Source organism: Astatotilapia calliptera, chromosome 22, assembly GCF_964374335.1.
Source record: "Astatotilapia calliptera chromosome 22, fAstCal68.1, whole genome shotgun sequence".
NCBI lineage: Eukaryota > Metazoa > Chordata > Actinopteri > Cichliformes > Cichlidae > Astatotilapia > Astatotilapia calliptera.
The window spans coordinates 37,502,764-37,526,983 of NC_137442.1; the positions used below are offsets into that span (position 1 = coordinate 37,502,764).

The 24,220-nt window shown below is 45.8% G+C and overlaps 1 protein-coding gene and 1 pseudogene across 6 annotated transcripts in view; one reads left to right on the plus strand and one right to left on the minus strand.

Moving 5' to 3' along the window:
* The first annotated feature begins 1,355 nt into the window (after positions 1-1,355).
* LOC113014660 (uncharacterized) lies at positions 1,356-16,773 on the plus strand. Of its 5 annotated transcripts, none has more exons than XM_080296288.1 (7): positions 1,358-1,823; positions 2,575-2,645; positions 3,648-3,992; positions 4,413-4,526; positions 5,061-5,402; positions 7,498-7,558; positions 14,295-16,773. In XM_080296288.1, exons 3-7 carry the CDS (start codon positions 3,851-3,853, stop codon positions 14,356-14,358), a joined length of 723 nt encoding a protein of 240 aa, XP_080152414.1. In that variant the 5' UTR covers positions 1,358-1,823; positions 2,575-2,645; positions 3,648-3,850; the 3' UTR covers positions 14,359-16,773. The 5 variants fall into 5 exon arrangements, with proteins under 5 accessions (XP_080152415.1, XP_080152414.1, XP_026012115.2 ...); XM_026156330.2 differs by having other exon boundaries at positions 2,618-2,645; XM_080296289.1 differs by lacking the exon at positions 2,575-2,645 and having other exon boundaries at positions 1,356-1,823; positions 14,619-16,773.
* Positions 16,774-17,480: 707 nt separating this feature from the next.
* Positions 17,481-24,220, minus strand: part of LOC113008509 (rab3 GTPase-activating protein catalytic subunit-like) — a 28,885-nt pseudogene continuing 22,145 nt past the window's right edge. Inside the window, exons 15-16 of the transcript XR_013904471.1 lie at positions 22,639-22,662; positions 17,481-18,035 (exon numbers count right to left, since the gene is read on the minus strand). The product of XR_013904471.1 is annotated as a rab3 GTPase-activating protein catalytic subunit-like (transcript). The remainder of the gene's footprint in view (positions 18,036-22,638; positions 22,663-24,220) is intronic.

The following is a 24,220-nucleotide window of genomic DNA, read 5'->3' on the forward strand; positions in this document are numbered from 1 at the left end:
CACCACTCAGACAGCCAGCAATTTAAGGAGAACATGCAGCTAAACATGTCACTCCTGGTCTGATTGGGGAGGGGACCAGAGAAAACTACAGAGTCCGACATTGTTTTGGCAAAGTTGCACACCGATTCAATATTGATTTTAGTGACCTCCGATTGGCGTAACCGGGTGTCATTACTGCCGACGTGAATTATGATTTTACTGTATTTACGTTTACCCTTAGCCAGCAGTTTTAAATTTCCTTCAATGTCGCCTGCTCTGGCCCCTGGAAGACAATTGACTATGTCTCTAGTTTCACATGTCTGAGAACAGAATCACCAATTACCAGAGTTTGACCCCCGGCGGGTGTGTCACCGATTGGTGAAAAATGGTTAGACACATGAACAGGTTGGTGGGGCTTCTGTTTAGGACTATGCTTCCTCCTCACCATCCCCCTAGCCGCCCTCTTTCCCCAGCTGCTTGGGGTCTGCCGGGGAACAGCTAGCGGGGCCTACGCTATCTTTGGCTGCACCAGCTACAGGGGCCTGGCTAGCTACAGGTGAATGAAGGGTGCGAAGCCGAGTCTCCAATTTCAGTAATCCTGGCCATCCGCTGGTTTCCTCTTTCTGGTGCAAAGTGGGCGATAAACAAACAAGAGAGAAAAGCCGATCAGCTGATCATTGATCAGTTTCATGATTGAAGTAGCAACAGGAGAGGGAAGGGGAGAGAATGAGAGAAGGAGAGGCAGCCGCAGCGTAAAGAACCAGAATAACTCCACCTTTGTGTCTTTTTCCATTCTAGCTGAAGGACGGGACAAACTGTATTTCTTTTCAGCTCAATACGAAATGTGTAATATTTTCTCTGAATGCAGGACGATTCCCTTTCTTCTGTTTGTCTGCGATAAGATTGCTTTCAAAGCTGTTGCCCAAAGGTGGAACACCTCCTCGGCTGTAATGGGTCCAGCCCAGAGTCGATTGGGACCAATTGGCCAATCCAGCATCGTTTATACCATTAAAAAAAAAAAAACACCAGCCCACCACGCAAATGCCCATTATGTCCGTTGGCCACTCCAGCTGTGCATTACACGCATTTGTATGAATACAACCTCTTCCACTTAAAGCGTAAACAATACAACTTCGAATATGTGAACACATTTTAAATAGTTTCTCTCTGTATTTGAACCATTATTGTGCATTTTTGAACATTTAAACACATCATAAACTTTTTTATGATTATATTTAGTTATCAAAATAAAAGATACGCTGATATACTGCTGTTGATACGCTGCTATTCACAATATCACTGTTATGTCTATTTTTAATGCCGACAGCTTTTATAATACTAACATTTAAAGTCAGTTACTTTGGTCGTGATAAGCTGATCACGTGTGATTCTCTAATGATTATCTAACAATAATCTAATAATCTAATACCATGACTGTTAAAAACAGCTGGTTACCAGTACAATGATGTTCTGAATCACTGTCTCATATAAATATATATATATAAGACAATCTGTGTTATTATTTAGGTGTAACCCAACACACATTCTGAACAATCACAGAAATCCGGTTAAACTAAACTGACAGGTAGAGCGAGTTCATCCGCTGCAAAAGGTTTTCCTGCAACGACTTCTGCACAGCACCTTTTACAGGTGGAGGGAGTGCCACTAAGAAAACTCTGAGGTGAACGTACCAGCTCTAAATAGCTGCTGATGTCCTTTATCAGCAAAGAAAGTTTGATCAGGAAACTAAAACAGTTAAAGTGTCGCAGAAGAGAAGGAGAGGATGTTAAAATCACCGTTCTCTGTGTTTCTCTTCTGTTTGTTGCGACATCTGGACTGTACAGGTAAGCTGCGCGTACCTATGTGAATAAACCTGCTGGTTGCGGGGAGAGATGTGGGGAGTTTTACACTGTGTACTTTACTGCAGTGTCTTTGAAAGTCAGCGTGACAGTGTAGAGTAAATGTAGGCACACGGGTAAAGGTGAGACAGGGAAATGGATTCAATGGAGTCATCTTAAGTTTACTTTCATTTTGACGTGTCTGAACGTAATCGCGCTGACACTCGACACACAAACCTCGAATAACGAGCAGCTGAGACTCTGCTGTGCCGTAAACATTAAATTTGAACAAACTTCCGTATTTTGCCGTAAAATAGATCATATTATTACTAAGATTGATGCAGTTTTTGACAAAGTTAGTGCGCATGCTGAGGGCAGGATGCTTCCGCGTGTCTGTCTGTCAGTGATGCGTGACAAGAATCCACAGATCAGGACTGTCAATAAAACTTGTTTGGTAACAGGACTGTAAGCTGAGCCACACTGACAAGAAACAGAAACAAGTTTGGAGAATCTCAAATTTTAGTTTTTACAGTGGTTTACTGCATTTATGGTTTAGTGAAGTTATGGTTGTTTTAAATAGTTACTATAAATCTGAAGTACAGAACCAAATTAGTTTAAATATGAATGCAGGTTAGCTGAATGAATGGATTGTTCAGGGTTTAGAAATATACTGGAAAATAATTTAAGGACATTTTAAATCAGTCAGTAATTATTAATAACAAATTTGTCTTGTTCTTATTCTCAATGATCCATGTAGGTAAATCCCAAAAGGTTGATTCTGTTCATCTGGATCTTTTCAGTGGGAGAAACATTTCATCACTGATCCAGGTGACGTCTTCGGTCTCAGCTGACTGCAGATTTCCCCAACCTTATAAACAGTGGATTGGCATAATGACTGAAACCAGCCCACTGAATCTAAGGAGCTTGGGAGAGACTGGACTTCTTTAAGTTGCTTGAAGACATTTCACCTGTCATCCAAGAAGCTTCTTCAGTTCTACGATCAATTGGTCGAGGGTCCCAGATTTAAGCCCTAGGGGAGTGTCCCCCCAAGAGGGACATGGACCCCCTAATGATCCTCTACCTAATCAAACAAGCCGAGGTCAAACAGATGTCGGTCACAAGAAACGTAAAGAAGTCCAGCCACTTTTCTTTCCACGCTCCTTAGACTAAGGCTACGTCCACACTAGCCCGGATAGATTTGAAAACAGCGTTTTCGTCTGAAAACGCTCTGCATCCACACTAGCGTTTTCAGTCGTTTTCACAGAGTTGCGCGTCCACATTGAAAGCGCTTATGTTCCAGTACTGCGCATGCGTGAAACGCAAGAAGATTAGGCCTGCCTCATTTCTGTCTGCCGTTTATTTACTTTGCGACTGTTGAAAAGTCTCTTTGAAAAGCACCGAGTTTTTTAAATGGACTAACAATGAGGTGGAGTTGTTTCTGCAAGTAACACAAAAGTACAAAGTTGCAAAAGTGAGTGAGAATTAAAGAATTTGAAGAAAAGCTCTCTGGAGCACGTACAGACTAATATTAATCTTTAACAGGGCTGTCAAACAAAACAACTGCTGTATAATGCCCTCCACTATCTTAGTTTAATTGGTCACATGACTGCATCATATGACTAAAATGTGTGGGCTTAATGGAGCTCACAGATTCTGCTTCAAGGAACATCATCATCATCAGTGTGTTTCATGTAACGTGGTCTGAGTGTTGTTTGACTGAGTGTTCAGGTTTGAGTCCAAACAGGTTAAAAAGGCCACTCTGCTGGTTCTGTGTTCATGTCCAACACAAAGCTCACATAACTGCTGAAAGCTGTTTCTTTCTCTCCTCAGTTTCCCAGCATGCATCTAGGGTGCAGGTGTATGAGGGGGCGGAGTTTGTCCTGCTGCCCTGTCAGGTACCAGCTGATGTTTCCAGTGACTCCACAGCTGTGGTGTGGAACCGTGATGAGTTCACGATCCCAATGGTCCACAAGCGTGTGCAGAGCAGTGACGATCTTACAAACCAAAACCTTCGTTACCTCGGTTGAACATCAATGAGAGCCACCGCTCTGCAGACTGGAGACCTCAGCCTCCCTCTGAGGAACCCCACAGTCTCTGACAGTGGAACCTATACCTGCACCGCCCGCAAGACTGGAGACAATCTGAAGGAGATCCATGTGCAGCTGAAGGTCTCAGGTGAGTGGACAAAGGTCAGAGGTCAACTGCAGAGGTCCTGAGGTCCACACAGACTTCATGCATGAACATGTTCAGTTAAAGTAAAGTGAGATGTGAGTGTTTCTGTCACAGAGGTTCCTATCTGCTCTAATAATAAGGTGTGTGCTCTGAGGTCATCTGGTTTCACAGACCTTTAGTCTTTTATGTGTGTTTGTGCTCAGACTGAACCTCATTAACTTTAAACTAACATCACTCTGTGAGGCCGAAACCTCAGAGTTTAAACTCAGAGAGTTTTACAGTGTCTGAACCCTGCGGCCTGTGGTTCAGTTCTTACCACAGAGTAACCTGATGATGCTCTGAGTAACACAGGTAAAATATTAATAACAGATTCATGTAATCATGTCATTGAACATGTTGGATGATCTTGTGTTTGTGTTACAGAACCTCCTCCCCGCTGGCCCATAGTTGTGGCATTCGTGGTTCCTGTGCTCCTCCTGGCTGTTATCTTTGGTGCCCTCGTGTACCATGCAAATAATAAAGTAAAGAACAGAGCAGGTTAGTGTGTGACACAGTAACTTCACTGACCTTCACCTCCAGTATGTTAATGCTGATGTCTGCAACCTTTTACCTCACACGTCCTTAAACTGCTGATCTGGAATCAGCCACAAACAGCAGCAGGTTCCAAACATCCCTGAAACTAATAACTGATGATGCTGAGGATGTTCCATCAGCTGTCCACACACCTCTGAACTATGTTAAGCGCAGAGGTGTGTGGAAGAACACAGGAAGCTTTCAAAATAAAATAAAAAACACAGAACACAAAGAAAAATAACAAAATAAGAGCTCATTTTAAACTAAATGTGAACTTTCTGTTAAAATATGTAGTCTGTGTGACCTTTAGTCACAGACTGTTACGCTGATGGATGGCAGCTGTCAGTGTGTAATCCATAGAGACAGCTGAGGTGTTGTCATGGTAACAGCCTTTTTACATGATGGAGGTGAATGTATCAGCTCATTGTTTCAGGCTCACACAGGTACTGTAACAAGTGAGCTCATGTTCAGTGTCACAGCTCTGCTCTCTTCTCTCAGTCTCCATGCTGAAAGCAGAGAAGGTGACAGAGGGGGCGGAGTATATCAAACTGCTCTGGAATAAGAGTGAAGTTCCGCCTGCTGCTGTCAGAGTGAAGTGGACACGTGAACAACCCGAACATGGAGAGATCTGTGAGTGTGTGAAGGATCAGACGGGTCAGTGGAAGCTCGAGTCTGGTCCTGTTTATAAAGGTCGTGTACAGATGGATCAGCTGACTGAAGGAGACTTCACCCTGACTCTGATGAAGCCTCGCTGTGATGATGGAGGTGTTTACTTGTTTGTCGTCTACGGCCAGGATGGAAAAGCCATTAAAATGACAGTAGTGGTGCTGTGGGTCAAAGGTCAGTATGACAGACTGTGAGGTAGACTGAGCTGAGACAAACAGAAAATGAAGTGTCACTGCAGTCACACACAGTCACCGTCATAACACTGCTCATCCACATTAACCTGCACGCACCTGTGATATTAGTACTATTATTAATATTATGCCGAACTTCTCACAGACTCTGATCAGTCACTGACATTCACAGAAACACTTTAGAATCTGTTTGGTTGCTGCATTTATTGTGAAGGAAACACAGGAAGTGGAGAGGTACACAGAAAACGGATCAGAGTGAGTGAGTGAAGGATGCTGGGTAAGATGAAGGAGGACGGCTGTGTCCCAATTCAGGGTCTGCAGCCTTAGAGTACGCAGCCCTAACGGGTCACAAGGGCCACGTACTCAAAGACCGCTAAAGCCGGAAGTGAGAGGCTTGTGAAATGGGACGGTCTGGCCTTCATCATGCTGCTCAGGTTGCCTAGCAACCATGATACTAACCACGAGAAACGTTTCATACAGCATTGTTTGAAAGAAATGAAGGAGAAAAAATATTTTTTGTTCATTCATTTTTTTAATGACATCACTTTGATCAGTTGAATATCTGTGGCTGAGACCACGGGACTGTAAAACATGATAGTTGGGCTTCATTTCTGTACTGAACAGTCAGTTTAAGCTAGTAAATAACAATTAGTTAATGTTGTTCATGAGACTAAAGTCATTTCACTTTGGTAATGTAAATATAATTTGGCCAATATTATAGTTATTGTCAGATTATTATAATATACACTCAACAAAAATATAAACGCAGCACCTTTGTTACTGCTCCCATTCCCCATGGGATGGACATAGAGACCTAAAATTCATTCCAGATACACAATATAACCATCCCTCCCAAACAGTGGTCACAAATCAGTCCAAATGTGTGGTAGTGGGCACATCTGCTATATTGAGATAATCCATCCCACCTCACAGGTGTGCCACATCAGGATGCTGATCTGACATCATGAGTAGTGCACAGGTGTACCTCAGACTGCCCACAACAAAAGGCCACCCTGGAATGTGCAGTTTTGTCTCACAGCAAAATGCCACAGATGCCACAAGCAATGAGGGAGCGTGCAATTGGCATGCTGACAGCAGGAATGTCAACCAGATCTGTCGCCCGTGCATTGAATGTTCATTTCTCAACCATAAGCCGTCTCCACAGGCTCCACACTTTCAGCTTGATGTGTTTGTGGATATATGACTTTAATTATCCACAAAATCATCACATTCTCTGTAAGATTAAGGTCGACTATTGAACGGCGTATATTTTAAAGTAAAGGCTTTAAAACCAAGTTAGTACAAATAATAATAATGGATTGGATTTATATAGCGCTTTTCAAGGCACCCAAAGCCACTATTCATTCACTCTCGCATTCACACACTGGTGGAGGCAGCTACGGTTGTAGCCACAGCTGCCCTGGGGCAGACTGACAGAAGCGAGGCTGCCATATCGCGCCATCGGCCCCTCTGGCCAGCACCAGTAGGCGGTAGGGTAAAGTGTCTTGCCCAAGGACACAACGACCAGGACAGAGAGCCCGGGGATCGAACCGGCGACCTTCCGGTTACAGATACGCTTCCCAACCCCCTGAGCTACGGTTGCCCCACAAACATCACTAATGTCACATAACTTTGCCGACATGTGGCCAACAGCAATGTTTTAATGTTCTTCATTATTAAACATTTGCACATAAATAAGTGACATAATATTCAGTACTTACTTTTGAAAGTTTACTCTTCGGCCGCCCTGCTTCAGCCATGCACGTTTTTTTTCCGGCAAAATTATCCACACCCACCGCCGCGCTATGAAGTCTGGGCTATGGTGGGCAACGAAGGATACACAGACCCATCCTTAAAATTCAGGGCAATGAAGGACGCATTTCGAGCAGCCTTTGAATTGGGACAGCCTTCGTCGCGTTTCTGATGTAATCGGCCTTAAAATGTGGCCTTTAAGGCTGCAGACCCTGAATTGGGACACAGCCGAAGTGTGTGTTTCCACCTGAGATTATGGATCTGACCTCAGCTGTTCTTCATCACTCTCATGTTGATGATGTCACTGCTGTGTTTGTCCTCTGCAGAGACCTGGTGGAAAATCATCACAGGCTTGTCTGAGAGGAGAACCCTCGACACTGAAGAAAAGTAAGTGTTCAGTGAGTTTATCTGAAGGTTTGTCATGAATGATTCTCACAGTCATGATGTTTGACTCCTTCCCCTCTGTGGACACATGTTCACATCATCATCATCATATTTACTTAAAAAACACTTTGAAACAATCACAGCTGACACAAAGTTCTGTACATTGGAACTAAATAACAAAATGACATAAGATATAAATAAAAGCCAAATAAAATACAAAGTAAAATAATTCATTAGAGAAACTAAGTCTCACTGAGTTTAAAAGCCAAAGAATAAAAGTGGTTTTAAGACGTGATTTAAAAGTGGACAGTTAAGAGGCTTCTCTAACGTGCAGGGCAAATTATTCCATAATTTTGAAACCACGATAGAGAAGGCCCTGTCCCCTCTGAGCTTCCTCCTGGATCTCGGTACCTCCAGGAGCAGCTGGTCAGCTGACCTGAGAGACCGACAGGGTATGTGGGGATGAAGAAGCTCAGAGAGGTAAGGCGGGGCAAGATTGTAAAAGCATTTAAAAACAAACATGAGAATTTTAAAATGAACTCTAAAAGACACAGGCAGCCAGTGCAGTGAGGCTAAGACAGGGCTTATATGCTCTCTTTTACAAGTTCCTGTTAGGAGTCGTGCAGCCGCATTTTGAACCTGCTGCAGACCCAAGAGCAACAACTGACTGACCCCCACATAGAGTGAGTTACAGTCGTCCAGGCGGGAAGAAATAAAAGCATGGATCACTGTTTCAAAGTGCTTCCTAGAAAGAAAAGATTTTACTGCTGCCAGTTGCCTTAAATAATAAAAACTAGACTTCACCACTGCTCTAATTTGGTTGTCCATCCATCCATCCATCTTCATCCGCTTTATCCGAGGCTGGGTCGCGGGGGAAGCAGCCTAAGCAAAGCAAATTTGGTCGTCCAATTTAAAATAACTGTCCAACTTAAATGGCAAATGGTAAATGGCCTGTATTTGTATAGCACTTTACTAGTCCCTAAGGACCCCAAAGCGCTTTACACATCCAGTCATCCACCCATTCACACACTGGTGAATGGTGGTAAAACCAAACAACAGGTTTAAAATAGACTTCCAGGCGTCCCAAATCACAGAGGACGACTCACAGGGACCACTGGGTCCAAACACCATCACTTCTGTTTTCTTGTCATTAAAATTTAAAAATGTTCAGAGCCAACCAAGTTTTAATGTCATCTAGGAATGTCATGAGAGGTTTTACGGAGATGCCATCCATCTGCTTGAGTGGCAAATAAATTTGGCATAACAATGAAATGAGATCCCATGCCTTCTAAAGATGGAACCCAGAGGCAATAAATACAGTAAATAGAGCAGTGGCCCTAAAATTGAGCCCTGTGGGATGCTGCAATTTGGGGTTAGTATCTTGCCCAAGGATATTTGGCATGCAGACTAGAAGAAGCCAGGAATTGAATCACCAACCTTCCAATCAGTAGATGACCTGCTCTACCGCCTGAGCTACAGCCACCCCACAAACCCTTAATAATGCAGATTCTGTGCTATGAAGGGTTTTAAAACCTGACTGAAAAACCTCAAAGATGCCATTATCATCTAGAAAATCTTTCAGTTGACTAAAAACAATTTCTCTAAAACCTTGGAAAGTAAAGGCAGCTTGGAAACAAGCCTATAATTAGCTAAAACTGTGTGATCAAGGCCAGGTTTTGAAATTTGCAGGAACCACACCAGAAGTCAGACTGCTGTTAATAATGTCAAGGACATACTGCTCTATACTAGGAAAAATTATTTTAAAAATTGTGGAGGAAAAGGATCCTGAGGGGAACCTGCGGGCTTAATATTGTCATGATCCTGGGCCATGTTGGCCCAGCAGTCTTAGTATTCATGTCTTTTTGTGTATTGTTCCTTATTTGATTTCCCCTTGTGACTTTTATCCCCTGTGTGCCCCTCTATGTATCTGAGAGCCCTCGTCTCCCCTCCTTGTGTTTCATTCCATGTTTCCCCAGCCCACTATGCCCGTGCTCTCTCTCTCCTCCGGTCTGCACCTCTGTGTACTTCCTGTTTTACTTTGACAGTCTCCCGTCAGTGTTGTTTACTCCTGCCATGTCTTGTTATGTTTATCTGTGTCAGCTGTGCTCCCATGGGTGGCCACTTCCCCTGATCATCCCTCTTGTGTATTTAGTCTCTGTGTTTCATGTAGTCTGTGTCGCGTCGTCTGTGTTCCCACCCTCCGTGTTTCCATGCCCAGTCTTTTGTATCCCCAGCCATAGCATAGATTGTTCCCAGTTTAGGTTTGTTTAGTTCCTGCTCTTGTGCTGCCCTCATTCTTGTTTGTTTCTTTCGTGATCATCAGCCACAATAAAAGGCTCGCTTTTGTTTAAGTGCACTCCCGTATCCTCACTTGTGTTCGCACCTGGGTCCTCAACACACTCTCCACACGGTCTGCCACTGCGACCGTGACAGTACGACGCGACCATGCCGGACCCAGCGACACAAGAGAGTGGGATCATCCAGACGGTGGAGTCGCTATGTAGCAAATGGCTGCAGTGTTCCGGAGTGGAGGAACGGGAGGAGTTAGCCCGCCAAGTGGGAGTATGCGCGTCTGTATTTCCCTGGTTATGGGAGGCACTACACCCGCTGATCGTTGACTTTCTCGTCACCGCTCTCCAACTCCGTCCGCAGCCGCAGCTGCCCAGTGTGCGGGCTGCGCCGCCAGAGCCCTGCTGTTGTCCTGTTTCCCCGCTGCTTCGCGAGCCAGACGCAGTTAGGGTCGGAACGGTGAGGCTCACCACCGTCACACCATCCGCTCGCGCCTCATCGGCTTCCGGGTCTTCACCGCGGTCTGGCCACACGGCGCAGCGCATGGAGATGACGGAGGCCATAGACTTTGGTGAGGAAGAGCGGCAGCAGGTGTTACGGGCTTATCGGGAGGACGAGCTCCGGTGGAAGCCCTGGCTCATTCTGGAGGAGGAACTCACACCTGTTGCATCGCCTACCAGCCGCTCGCCCTCTCCACCCCGCTCGGACTTCACTTCCCCTGCCTCGCCTTTAGCGAGGATATGGGCAGAGGATGAGATTGCCGCTACGTCACCCTCTGCTTTGGTGGCATCAGCGTCCATGGCACCAGCTACCAGAAAGAAGCGGCGCCGGCGCCGCTGTTGCACCGCGCTAACTCCAGTGAGTGACTGTGTTTTTGTGCCTCACGATCCTTCTATGGAGAAGAGGGAGATGAGCATTGATTTGCCGGGGCCGGAAACTATAGCGGAATTGTGCTCCAAAGCCGACAGAACTGTGTTTAGTTGTTCAGAAAGACCTACTACGGAAATCATGGAGGCCGGCCTCTGTGAGCGGCAGCAAGCAGCTTGCACCCACGTAGAGGAGGAGCTCCGGGGAATGCCGTGGCTCACCCCCGATTGTCAGCACATCTTTCGGGGAACACGCCTGGCTCTCGGGGGCCCTCGGAGCTGCCAGGGTCTGCCACCCCTCACTTCCCCAACAGCCAATGCTTCAGCCTCAGTGGTTTCCTCAAGGAAGAGGCGACATCCACGTCGCCGCATCACCATGCAGCAGCTGGAGGTTGGTGGAACTCTCGTTTCCTCTCGGACTCCGTTAATAATAGAGGTTAGTGACAATCTTTCGCCTCAAAGTCTTCCTGAGTTGCTGGAATGTGACTGTCATGAAGGGTTCGCAGACGCTCCAGAGATAAAGACAATTTCTACATGTGCTGGAGGAGCGATAGCGACCCAGTGCTCCTCAACACCACCCATTCTCTTGCTAAACGATGAAAGTATTGATCTCGAACTCATGTTTGGTGTGAAGGGTGGTGATATAACCTCTGGTCATGAGCGGTGTGACTTTAATAATGACACCCTGTCTGTACCCGGTGATCAACTTGACTGTTCCTTAGCTCATCCATCTTGTGACTCATCTACTTGTTATGAATTGTGTAAACCAGAGGAGAACAATTCAAAGCGATCTCTGAGTGATGCTCTCACTCCTGTACTCAACAAGCACAATTCACCTGAGTTTTGTGTTCCAGGTCAAGAGAACAGTAATGGCAATGTGGTCTATGCTCTGAACTCTAAGAGTGAATTGTGCCCCCCGGAAGAAGATGGGGCACACATGTCTGAACCATGTAGCTCCAGCACCCCTCAGGGTGCAGGGAATGCTGAAGCTGAGATCTGGGCCTCCGATACTGTCTCTAATGGTCATGTTTTACCGTCAGTTTGCGTAAATTTGGAACCATGTTCTTTTGATTCTTCTAAATCATTTCAGGATGGGGTGTTGGTTGGGAGTACTACTGATATAGTAAGCTCACAGTCTGCACCACCACTGGCAGCCACAGCTCTATTAGACACTGTGTTAGCGGCACCTCCATTCATAGATGACTCAGAGTCTCTGTCTAAGTCAGCTTCTGGTGGGGGGGCTAGCTGGGGAATGCAGGCCTGAGACTGCGAAATACCAGGCCGAGCCGCATGATTCCTGTCAGTCAGAGCATAATGAGGCTTCAATCCCCTCTGACAGCATCACTTTTGATTTGTTTGTGACTAATGTGGTCACTGCTAAAGCTAATGGCTCTGTCAAACCAATCACAGAAGAGTTTATTCAGACTCTTGCCGTTAACCTAATGCCAGCCATCCCATCAGAAGGAAGTGTAACTACTGTGTGTGTAAGCACAGACACCGATGAGGTTACAAGTCCACCACATGACTGCAAAATGAGCGTGTATGTGTCTTCTTTGACCAGTTGTGCCGACTTAATGGATGTCCAGGAACCTAGCCGTGAACTGATTAATCATGTTTCTAGGAACGGTTCAGTTATAAATGCAGCTCATGTGGTCGAACTAGCCCCTTTGGTGACTGAAACCCTGTCACAGGTGGACACTGAAGAAACGTCACGTTGTCTTCCTGTGACAGAGGAAATAAACTGTGCTGAGAGCCTTGGGGGTCCACTTTTCGAACAGTGTTTGTCCATAACAGTTAACTTGCTTGCTAGGAATGGCGAGATTTCCGCTAGAGATGGTGCAGAGACTGTTACTGACTCTGGGCAATATTATGGGGGTAGATGCTGCCTGTGTGTTCAAGATTAATCAATGTAATTCTGGTGAGGGTGAGGCAGCCAATCTGAGTTTGTGTTTTTCTGCTTCTGAGTTAAAAGAACCAAATACTGAGAATAAAGACTCTGACTTTATGTTTGTGAAGGAAAACGAGAATATGAATTTGGACAATGACAGGCAGACCTCTGAAAGGAACACACACCTAGTACTTGGCTGCGACACCACTTTCTCCCAGACTGCCATGGACATGTCTGTTCTGGGTTCTGAACCAGACGGTGACCAAATGAATAATGTTTTCAGGGGTGATCTGGTGGGAAATGAACCGTGTGATGTTACATTAAATTCCCCAGAGAGTCAGCGGCATCTTTCTTCTGCCAGGGTAACGGCTCAGCCCCCTGCTCAGCTCTCTGTTTTGCCAGGGGTCTCCATAACTGCTCATCCTGCATCTGTAGCTGAATGCCTGGGTGTGCCACTTCAGCACCCTGCAGCAGGCACACCACTTCACGCCACATCAGCTGGAGGGTCCGAGGGTCCCGTCCAGCCTCACGCCACGTCAGCTGGAGGGTCCGAGGGGCCCGTTCAGCCTCCTGTCTCCGCTGGAGGGTCCGAGGGGCCCGTTCAGCCTCACGCCACGTCAGCTGGAGGGTCCGAGGGGCCCGTTCAGCCTCCTGTCTCCGCTGGAGGGTCCGAGGGGCCCGTTCAGCCTCACGCCACGTCGGCTGGAGGGTCCGAGGGGCCCGTTCAGCCTCCTGTCTCCGCTGGAGGGTCCGAGGGGCCCATTCAGCCTCCTGTCTCCGCTGGAGGGTCCGAGGGGCCCGTTCAGCCTCGAGCCACGTCAGCTGGAGGGCCCGGGGAGCCCGTCCAGCCACCATCTACTTCTGCGTCGTCTGGTCCAGCCGCAGCCTCTGCTTCTGCAACGCCTGGTCCGGCCTCCGAGCCTTCATCCTCCACGCCTGGTTGTTACACCCCCGTCCAAAGTACATCCGGTACCTCGGCATCGTCGGCCAGTTTCTGGGCCTCTAGCCAGACGTCATCGCCGTCGTGGTCGGCCCCAAGACCGCCTTCGCCTGAGTCGCCGCCGTTGCCTTCCGCACGGTCGGCCCCCTGACCTGTCTCTACGTCATTGCCGCCGTTGCCTTCCACGCGGCCGGCCTCCGGACCCGCTCTGTAGCCGCTGCCGTCTTCCACGCGGCCGGCCTCCGGACCCGCTATGTAGCTGCCGCCGTCTTCCACGCGGCCGGCCTCCGGACCCACTCTGTAGCCGCCGCTGTCTTCCACGCGGCCGGCCTCCGGATCTGTTCTGCCGGCCACTGCCACTTTTTCCGGCCCCGGAACAGCTGAATTGTGAACTTTTGTGCTGTCGCCCCCCAGGTTGACCTTCTGACCTCTTTGGACATTTGCCTCCCTGTTTTGAACTGTTTTTGTGTCTTTGTGGGCTCAGTTTTGGTTCATGCTCCTCGTCTTTGTTTGGTTTTGTTCCCTCCGTCCGGGTCCCCCGCCTCCCGCCCTGGGTGGGTTGTTCTGTTTGTCTTGTGTTTTGGTTCTCGGGTTTGGGCTGTCGGGAGCCGGGGGGGGGGGGGGGGGGGTGATGTCATGATCCTGGGCCATGTTGGCCCAGCAGTCTTAGTATTCATGTCTTTTTGTGTATTGTTCCTTATTTGATTTCCCCTTGTGACTTTTAATATGCAAAACACACTAACATTTTTATTGCAGGATTATAGGTCCAGGGTGGTGCTGCTCCAGGGGAGGAGATGCCCTGCTGTTGCCTGGGACATGATCTGGCTACCCTTTTTCTTTCAGACAGGAATCTGAGTTTGATGAGTTGACGCATGAGAGTGTCCATGCGTCAAGTGGTGGGGTCCAGAATTAACACTAAACAATGTTTACTATTATTGTTGCAGTGAGTTGTGTGATTAACCGTTTATTTACATGTTCAGATGAGGCTTTGATGGCCTATAAGTGAAGTTCACTGAACTAAAGAATGTGGTTTGATGATTGTTGACATGCTCTCCAAATAGAAGTTTTTCTGAAATACAGGTGCAGCAGTGAGACGCGAGAAACATTCCAGGCATAGCGGACAGCCCAGGCAGTGGTTGAGGTCAAAGGTCAAGCTGGTTGGGGCCCATCATGAGATCAGACCTTGGAGCCACAGCAAGGACCATTTCAACTGCCTGCAAAATAGCGAGAGACCCTCCTGGATTTATCAGAGCCACTGCAAAGAGGTCGAGGTCCCAGGAAACCCCGGCACCCCCAAGACAGCACAATAGAGAAATCTCACACTTGGTTGTTTCAGTGGTGAGGGGGGAGTGCTGATTGAGCCCCCGTAGGGTAAGCTCGCACTTCAACCTCCAGCCTCTGATCAACTCTAGGGCAACCAAGTGCGAGGCGTGACGCACCTGTGTGCAACCATGGGAAGGTGGACCCTCTTGGTTACCTTGACTACGACGCTCACCTTTACAGGACCCCAGCTGGTGCCGGAATCAGCTGAACCAGGAGGAAGGCAGAGAGGATGGACACATGACAACTCTCACCTAAGAGACATGATGCAAGACCACATCCCTCCATGGATGAATAATGCCTGGTACCGTTATATCCACGACAGAACAAAGGCAGAATCGGCAAATACAGACTATTATGTCTGTTCCCATCTACCCAGCACGGCAACATACCCCACACTATATATGTTCCTGGACCAACTCTCAGGGAAGAACTACTCTATGATATTAGCAGAGAAAGGGGACTTTGTGTCCTCTTCAACAACACATGCTGCATTTACATAAAGAAGACGCACATTCATCAAACATGACTGACGCCCTGAATGTTTTGAGACAGATCCAGCAGGCCCAAAATCAGGACTATCCATGACGAAAAGGAGTGCCTGAGAGGATCGTCCACAAGATGGGAGCTGAGGCCAGGAGAGAGACTTCAGGAGGATCAGAGATCATCTTCAGCACAGCAGACATCACACAGAGAGCTGTGCTACTGAGCTTCCAGGAGATCAAGAGGAGACTTCCCACAGCAAGATTTTAAATACAATGAAAGATTCAATGTTGACGCTGAGGAAGACAACTAAGGTGTACGACGTGCTCTGCCTTAAACCTTCAGCAGCGTTGGAAGGAGTCTAAGGATGACATCATGATTCTGTGAAAAGCACAGGAACCAGAAGCTATGGTGGTGATAACAGCAGTTTCCTATGAGGTCTGCAGCTTTGGAAATAGCTGAGACCCATGTTGACAAACAACAAAACTAACTGGTATGTTTGAATGTCTATTCTACATACATTTGGACTCTGGTCCTATGGACAGTGATGGAAACAACTGGAAGAGACATTTATGACACCCTGCAGAACTCAAACCACTCTGCAGAGAGACATGTGATTGCACACCCGGAGGAAGCATCACCAAGATGGGATGTTTTTGAAAATGTTATCTTCTTATTTTCACTATTAAATTAACAATTTCTTTGTTTGTTTGTAGGATGCAGTTTGCCATGAGATGAGATCAATGGGGAATGGGATATCCGCTAATACCTTTGTTAAACGCTGTACTTTTACAGTGATTTAGGGTGATTTGACGTATGCTGAGTATAACAATGTTGGCATTGAAACTGTCAGACATGAGGTATTCATAACTGGAAACTTTTCTAGCATAAAGGTCAATAAAGGGGGGAATGTTAGGTTTTGTATTGTTGATTGTCATTTATGCTTAGAAACATTTACTCATATATGCTTAGAAGTGTATAATCAATTGTAGATTGAAAGAATGTCTCATCCTAGGAGGTCTGTAACAACTCTGTGTAGCATGAAGAGGGGAGTGCGTTCACTCCTCTACAGAGTGTGTTCTGGCATAGATCACACCCCCTAGGAGAGGTTTTATCTTTTCTTGATATATGGTATAGCAAACACATGTATATCTGTTTGAGTGTAAGAGCCTTTTGTTTAGATGGACCTGTTAGACTCCTGGCACCAGCTTTGGGGAGTCTTCACAGGGTCACATCTTGACCTCACACACACAGTATTCTTTGTTCACATGTATACCTATGTAAGATGTTATATGTTAATGACCCAATGCATATTCATGTCACCACAATAAAAGGAGTGCTCTGGGGAGTCTGGCTGAGAGTCTGACGGAGGTCAAGTGGTGGGACGACACTTGGCTCCAGCCAGATCTCCCTCATGCATGAGTGAACCAGAGAACTTTGGTGCCTTGAGTCTTGCTTTTTGCTGCGTAGCAGATTGTCCTTAACGTTCCAGCGAATAGGTTTATGCTACAAACCTATCATTCCCCATCACATTCATCACCTGTTCCTCTGGTGTCTCTGATTGGAGCACGCAGGTGTGTGGAGCAGAGTGAAATCACACACCTAATGCTGTTTTATTCAACCTGGATCTTAGAAGTTTTGATTAACATTAAACATCGTTTAAACTGTATGTGTCTGTATCATGGGATGGATACACCCTTAACAAAACAAAGAAAATATGACAAAACCAAGTTTCCCCTCATGCTGTCGGACGCGCCTCGAGGAACCAGCTCCATTTAAAACATCACAGTCAGCTGTAAAGTGTCGTTTCAGTTTTTATACAACGTCAAAGAGCTTCATGTTTGAACAATCAGCTTATGAACAGGAATAAGAACTGCACGGTCTGGTTCTGGTTGGATGCAAACAAACAGCTGTGTGTTAATCCAGCAGCAGGACATGCTGGAGGATGGAGCTCAGCTGAAACGACCCATGAAGTCCTCACCGGCTCTCATGTTTACCATCAGGACCAATCCCTGCAACTGAAATATAATCTACTAAATATCAGAGTTGAGAAGGTTGTGTTAGCGTGTGGTGAGTGCAGGATGGGGAACTCCATCCTAACGACAAATTTCATTTCCTTAAAAAGGCATCAAGAGAAGCTTTGAAGGTAAAATGAAGGTTTTAGTGTGAAACTGTTTTATCACAGCTGCAGATTTATGAATACACAGAAGGATGTAGTTTCACATATTTCCAGACAAAGCCATAAATGCTTCTTAATCAATGCCAGTAATATACTGCTTCCTGCTTTTAAGCTTGGGCGAGCCGTAGATGCTGAAATATTGCACCGTTCTTACAAATAAAGCAAACAAATGAAGAAATGTATTTCTATGATCTTACTCCATGGCCACATTCATACATGTGAAAGTCTCCATCCTGTGTCCTTCACTTATCTTTATCCCAGGTGTGAATTGTTCACAGGACTTAAAAGGAGGACGTGTCTGTGGAAAAGCCTCCGGTCAACCTAAACTCCTCCCTCATCAGGACACAGAAGAGCCGCTGAGGTAGCGCCTTGGAGTACGCTGCTGGTCGCGGCACACAGGTGCGCAACAAGATCTCCCGGCCTGCTGGAGGAGGGAAGTCTGGTACTCTGCTGCTTCCCCCAGTTTGCTTCTTGTCAGATCCCAAGTCCTCATCGACGGGCGCCAGAAGGGCAGCCTAAAAGGGCAAAGGTCAAATGTTAGCAAACAGCAACCGATTCTGAAGAAATGTGCTGTGTGAGGTGGACACGTGGATATTCAGAAGTACTGTAACCGAGTCTCCCACAGAGACCTGATCCAGACTACAGCTCACAAACACAGCTCCTCTACCAACACCTCACTGCAGCTGCACGCTGCTGATCCTGTCTGTGATTAGAATTGATTTCAATAAAGTAAAACAGAGGCTCGTTTTCTATGAGCGTAAACAGGGATCTCTGTTTCAGTCTCAGTGTAACAAACATGTTTACTGAATAAGTCTTTCAGTAAATATGTTTTTGTTAATTCAGTAAAATCTGCAAAGATGACTTGTACTGTTGGCAGCAACAAACAGAGACAGAGTGTGGGACAGACAGGAAGTCAGGACACATCTATGTGCTTCACAGTGGGGCTAGAACATGAACATTTCTACACACACCACAGGCAGCAACTGTGCAAACCTCCACGTCACCAAAAACACCCTGCAGGTCCCATCAGAGCAACGGCAGAGAAAACAGATGAAACATCTGTTAGAGAGAAAAACGCTTCGCTGCTTTCTTACCTGTATGACACCAAAAGGGTTTTGTTTTTTTAATAATAAAGGCTTCATGTTTTACAGTTAAAGCTCATGCAAACATGCAGGCTTATTTGTCTGATCAATGCAAAAGTTCAAACATGTCTCTTTCAAGCCTCATTATCAGCTGAGATCATAGTAAAGACACAGACAGGATCCTGATCCATCTGTTCTTTATATAATTACTGTTTTTACTGTAATGTACAGTGGGGCAAAAAAGTATTTAGTCAGCCACCGATTGTGCAAGTTCCCCCACCTAAAATGATGACAGAGGTCAGTAATTTGCACCAGAGGTACACTTCAACTGTGAGAGACAGAATGTGAAAAAAAAATCCATGAATTCACATGGTAGGATTTGTAAAGAATTTATTCGTAAATCAGGGTGGAAAATAAGTATTTGGTCAATAACAAAATACAACTCAATACTTTGTAACATAACCTTTGTTGGCAATAACAGAGGTCAAACGTTTACTATAGGTCTTTACCAGGTTTGCACACACAGTAGCTGGTATTTTGGCCCATTCCTCCATGCAGATCTTCTCGAGAGCAGTGATGTTTTGGGGCTGTCGCCGAGCAACACGGACTTTCAACTCCCGCCACAGATTTTCTATGGGGTTGAGGTCTGGAGACTGGCTAGGCCACTCCAGGACTTTCAAATGCTTCTTACGGAGCCACTCCTTTGTTGCCCGGGCGGTGTGTTTTGGATCATTGTCATGTTGGAAGACCCAGCCTCGTTTCATCTTCAAAGTTCTCACTGATGGAAGGAGGTTTTGGCTCAAAATCTCACGATACATGGCCCCATTCATTCTGTCCTTAACACGGATCAGTCGTCCTGTCCCCTTGGCAGAAAAACAGCCCCATAGCATGATGTTTCCACCCCCATGCTTCACAGTAGGTATGGTGTTCTTGGGATGCAACTCAGTATTCTTCGTCCTCCAAACACGACGAGTTGAGTTTATACCAAAAAGTTCTACTTTGGTTTCATCTGACCACATGACATTCTCCCAATCCTCTGCTGTATCATCCATGTGCTCTCTGGCAAACTTCAGACGGGCCTGGACATGCACTGGCTTCAGCAGCGGAACACGTCTGGCACTGCGGGATTTGATTCCCTGCCGTTGTAGTGTGTTACTGATGGTGACCTTTGTTACTTTGGTCCCAGCTCTCTGCAGGTCATTCACCAGGTCCCCCCGTGTGGTTCTGGGATCTTTGCTCACCGTTCTCATGATCATTTTGACCCCACGGGATGAGATCTTGCGTGGAGCCCCAGATCGAGGGAGATTATCAGTGGTCTTGTATGTCTTCCATTTTCTGATGATTGCTCCCACAGTTGATTTTTTCACACCAAGCTGCTTGCCTATTGTAGATTCACTCTTCCCAGTCTGGTGCAGGTCTACAATACTTTTCCTGGTGTCCTTCGAAAGCTCTTTGGTCTTGGCCATGGCGGAGTTTGGAGTCTGACTGTTTGAGGCTGTGGACAGGTGTCTTTTATACAGATGATGAGTTCAAACAGGTGCCATTCATACAGGTAACGAGTGGGGGACAGAAAAGCGTCTTACAGAAGGCGTTACAGGTCTGTGATAGCCAGAGATTTTCCTTGTTTGAGGTGACCAAATACTTATTTTCCACCCTGATTTACGAATAAATTCTTTACAAATCCTACCATGTGGATTCATGGATTTTTTTTTCACATTCTGTCTCTCACAGTTGAAGTGTACCTCTGGTGCAAATTACTGACCTCTGTCATCATTTTAGGTGGGGGAACTTGCACAATCGGTGGCTGACTAAATACTTTTTTGCCCCACTGTAGAATATCATGGACATAATACACAGACTGCAGCCTAAATACTGCTAAAAACAGCCCTTTTTATTTTTAAGGTTTTACGTATTAACCTTTTATTATAAGAGTCACCTGATCCTTAGCAGGTGTGTATACAGAAATACACCAGGTCATTATTTAAGCAAAGCGAAGCCAAACTGCTCCTGTGTGACAGATGAAGTCCACCTTTAAACAGCATTTAGATGCTGCTAATGAATCTCGATTAGTGGCAGCACTGGTCTGTGGGCTGGGGACACTGGTGCCACCAGTACAGCGCGCACTTTTCACAGCGCCATCATGTGGATCAAACTGTATTCTGGGTCAAACCTGATGTTTTATCATTTACACTGAACAAAAATATAAACGCAACACTTTTGTTTTTGCTCCTGTTTTCCATGAGCTCAACTCAAAGATATGAAACATTTTCTACAAACACAAAAGACCCGACACTCGCAAGCAATGTTCCCTCTAAGCTGCGCGCGTGCACAATTGCGCACTGCTGGCACAATTGCGCACTGCTGGCACGGTCTCTGCACAGAAAATCTGCGTTGCGCACAAAAAAGAAAAAAGAAAGAAAAATCACCTGAATTGAAATTAAAATGAAAACTTTAACGATTCTGATTGCAGTGTTAGTCAGTGACTGGCTGCTCCCGTATGGGATCAGAACGAGGCCACCTTATCCCGTAGTCCAGCCAATCACGCGATTCACATTCGTATATACGCAGCTGATCAACGTGGCTGACAGGCTATGACAGCGTCCTTATGTGCGACACCGGTGTTTTAGCAAAGCGGCTGATGTGGAGTGAAGCCACGTTAATGACAACGTGTACAACCATTGGAGATGTGAGCAGGACAGACGGAACAACTGACGGACAAAGTGTGGACTTTATACCAGTTTTTGAATTGTGTTGATCGGCCGCGTAAAACCAGAGTTATGATAAAATATCTGCAATGTTTGGTTTTCTTCCTGAATACTGTCGTTGTTTATATTTACTGCAGGAAGAAACGGTAAAAACGCCGTTTTATAAGGAAAACGCTCGAAAGCCTGTGAGCAAAAACACCAAAACAAACCCCCACCAGCCTTTCCTATTGGTGGAAAAATGCACCATGTCGACCAATCAAAAAATGATATGGCAACATGACATTTAGTTGTTGAGGAAGGGGGAAGTTTTAGGAGTGACGGCGTGTTTGAGATGCGATTGCCAAGTTTAGCACAAATCTTGTGTAGTTAGAGTGTAGTTAGTGTGTAGTTAGAGTGTAGTTAGTGTGTAGTTAGTGTGTAGTATAGTCAATAGTTTTGTTGTGTGTCAGAACAATGAGGCGACTGCTGAGTGTTACAGGTGTTACAGCAGTGATACATCTGCTGCTGTCAGGCCTGCAGGTATCAGGCTGTTGTTCTCCTTCATCTCATAGTGGACAGAAATTATTTTTTGCAGCGGCACAAATAATTTGTGTGGCATCAGATTTGATGCAGAACAGCTGATTGTTCTGCAAATAGTTTGAAATGTTTATTTAAAAAACACCTCGGCTGCATTTTTAGGTAAACAGCTGCAAAAAACTCTGTTTGCAAAACTCAGTTACTTTTTTGAAGAAGTCTTGTTGTGTAAAAGTATTCTTGGATGCTGGTGTGACCACAGTGCACACGTCTGCTGTTGCTCACAGTGGTCCAAGGGACGCTCAGGGAGTTTGTGTGTTCAGACACGTGAAACATTACAGGGGACACTGCTCGCAAACACTGCTCACAAATCTGTCTAAATGTGTGTTAGTGAGAACTTCTCATTAGCTGAGATAATCCATCCCACCTCACAGGTGTGGCATGTCAAGGTGCTGATTAGACAGCATGAATATTGCACAGGTGTGTCTGAGACTGCCCACAATAAAAGGCCACTCTGAAATATGCCGTACATGTGTAGCACAATGACACACATGTCGCAAAACCAGTCAGGATCCGGTTCAGCTCATGGAAACAAAAGTGTTGTGTTTATATTTGTGTTCAGTGTAACAAATACTGAGACGTGTAATAATGTCGTGTGTTGTTCATCTCAGGACGCTGCAAAGAACCAGATCATTTTTATTATCCTGTTTGTCTGTTATGTGAACCTTTAGAGGATGTACCTTATAATGACTGAGTGTGTTTATCGCACTATGTTAAATGTAACTGTGAGCGACACGAGGCTTACTGCTCATGGTTACCTCATCAGTGGTGAAGTCAGCCAGCTTGATGCAAGAAACAGGAAGAAGAAAAGGATGAAAGAGCAACACACAGATGAAAAACAAAAACAGACTTTCTAACCGACAGAGCTGAAATCTGAACATGTCACCAGCTGCAGGAGGCAACGCTCTGAACCACGTCGTTCCTCCTCCAGATGGAGCTTTCACTGCCTATAGTCTCTTGACATACAATGGTTGGATTCTCCTATGATACTGTATCAGCTGAGCCTCAAATTCTTATGATCTCGAGCTTCTTCAGTCTCAGTGAATCCTTAGTTGGCTCAGATGCATCATCTGGTGTTTGAGTGTAACAAGGTGGTTGTAACACAAAAGGAGTGTAAACAGGTGAGTGTGGTTTGTAGTGTAAACTAAAGCAGCGTGTCTAACCAACCACATCTCCAGGGCTGAATCAGGTGACCACGAGCCATCGCTCCACAGCTGCTGAGGGAGCTACAACCCTCATTCAGCCTTTCACAGACATACGGCAATGAACTGTATGAACAATAAACTTTATTCATACACACAAATCCCTTTAAGGTTGTGTCAGCGAGGGCAAACGTGCCACATCAAATACATGGAGCTACAAGCTGTGGTGACCCACTGTCAGTAAGGGAGCTTTATTACACACACACAGCATCACAACAACAGTTACCTCAAGCTGCTTCTATGTTATAAGGCAAAGACCCTGCAGTTACACAGGAAACATTAGGTGACCGTCTGTGAGCGACAGTGGGAACCAAAGCCTCTAACAAACATCCATCGATAGATGAGGGGCAGACGGACTGAATGCAGAGAGGTCTACTAACACATGTTGAGTGAAGAAGAAACACCCAGTGCATTATGGGGAACTTAGACCTATAACTTAGACCTGTGTGCGCCTTAGCATATGCTACTTCCAGGGCATAGCGCTTAGTTTCCGGTGTGATATTCGCTCCTTGTTCACGGTCGGGTTTTTCAACCAAATGGACGAATCCAGTGGCGATTTACATTTCTCGAGATGTCGAATGTATCTGTAGATGATGTTGATCGACTTGTCGATATTTTTTCCCCCCGCGCCTCAGAGAGAGACAGGATTCAAATTTTATACTTCTCAGTATTTGTATACAGCGCTCCCTCGTTTATCGCGGGAGTTACGTTCTAAAAATAAAATGCGATTGGTGAAATCTGAAGTAGCCAACTTTATTTTTTACAACTATTATAGATGTTTTAAGGTAAAACCCCTCACTACACACTTTATACACTCAGACAGACATGAACATTTTCACACGTTTCTCTCCTGTTTAAGCTCTCAAAGTTCAAACCTTCGTAGACAAATAAGTCCAGTATTACAGAAACCAAAGATCAAACCGTGTTTTCAGGTCCAGCACATGAGAACAGAGCAGCTGAGAGATAATTCAACATCAATGAATCATTAATGAATCAATGAATCAGCGATTCTGTACTGTACAGGAGAGACGGCACGGAGGAGATCAACAATAGTCTGCAGCCAATCAGGACGCAGAACACAAAGCGCTGTGCGCAAAAAAAAAAAAAGCATGCAAACTTGCACAAAAAAAATGTACGA

What these genes read in the sequence shown, in the direction of transcription:
- LOC113014660 (XM_080296287.1), top strand. Translation starts at nt 3,851, where the DNA reads ATGAGAGCCACCGCTCTGCAGACTGGAGACCTCAGCCTCCCTCTGAGG. An exon ending in TGTGCAGCTGAAGGTCTCAG is followed by an intron (nt 3,993 to 4,412) that starts GTGAGTGGACAA and finishes TTTGTGTTACAG; the next exon opens with AACCTCCTCCCCGCTGGCCC. An exon ending in ACCCTCGACACTGAAGAAAA is followed by an intron (nt 7,559 to 14,294) that starts GTAAGTGTTCAG and finishes TTTTTATTGCAG; the next exon opens with GATTATAGGTCCAGGGTGGT.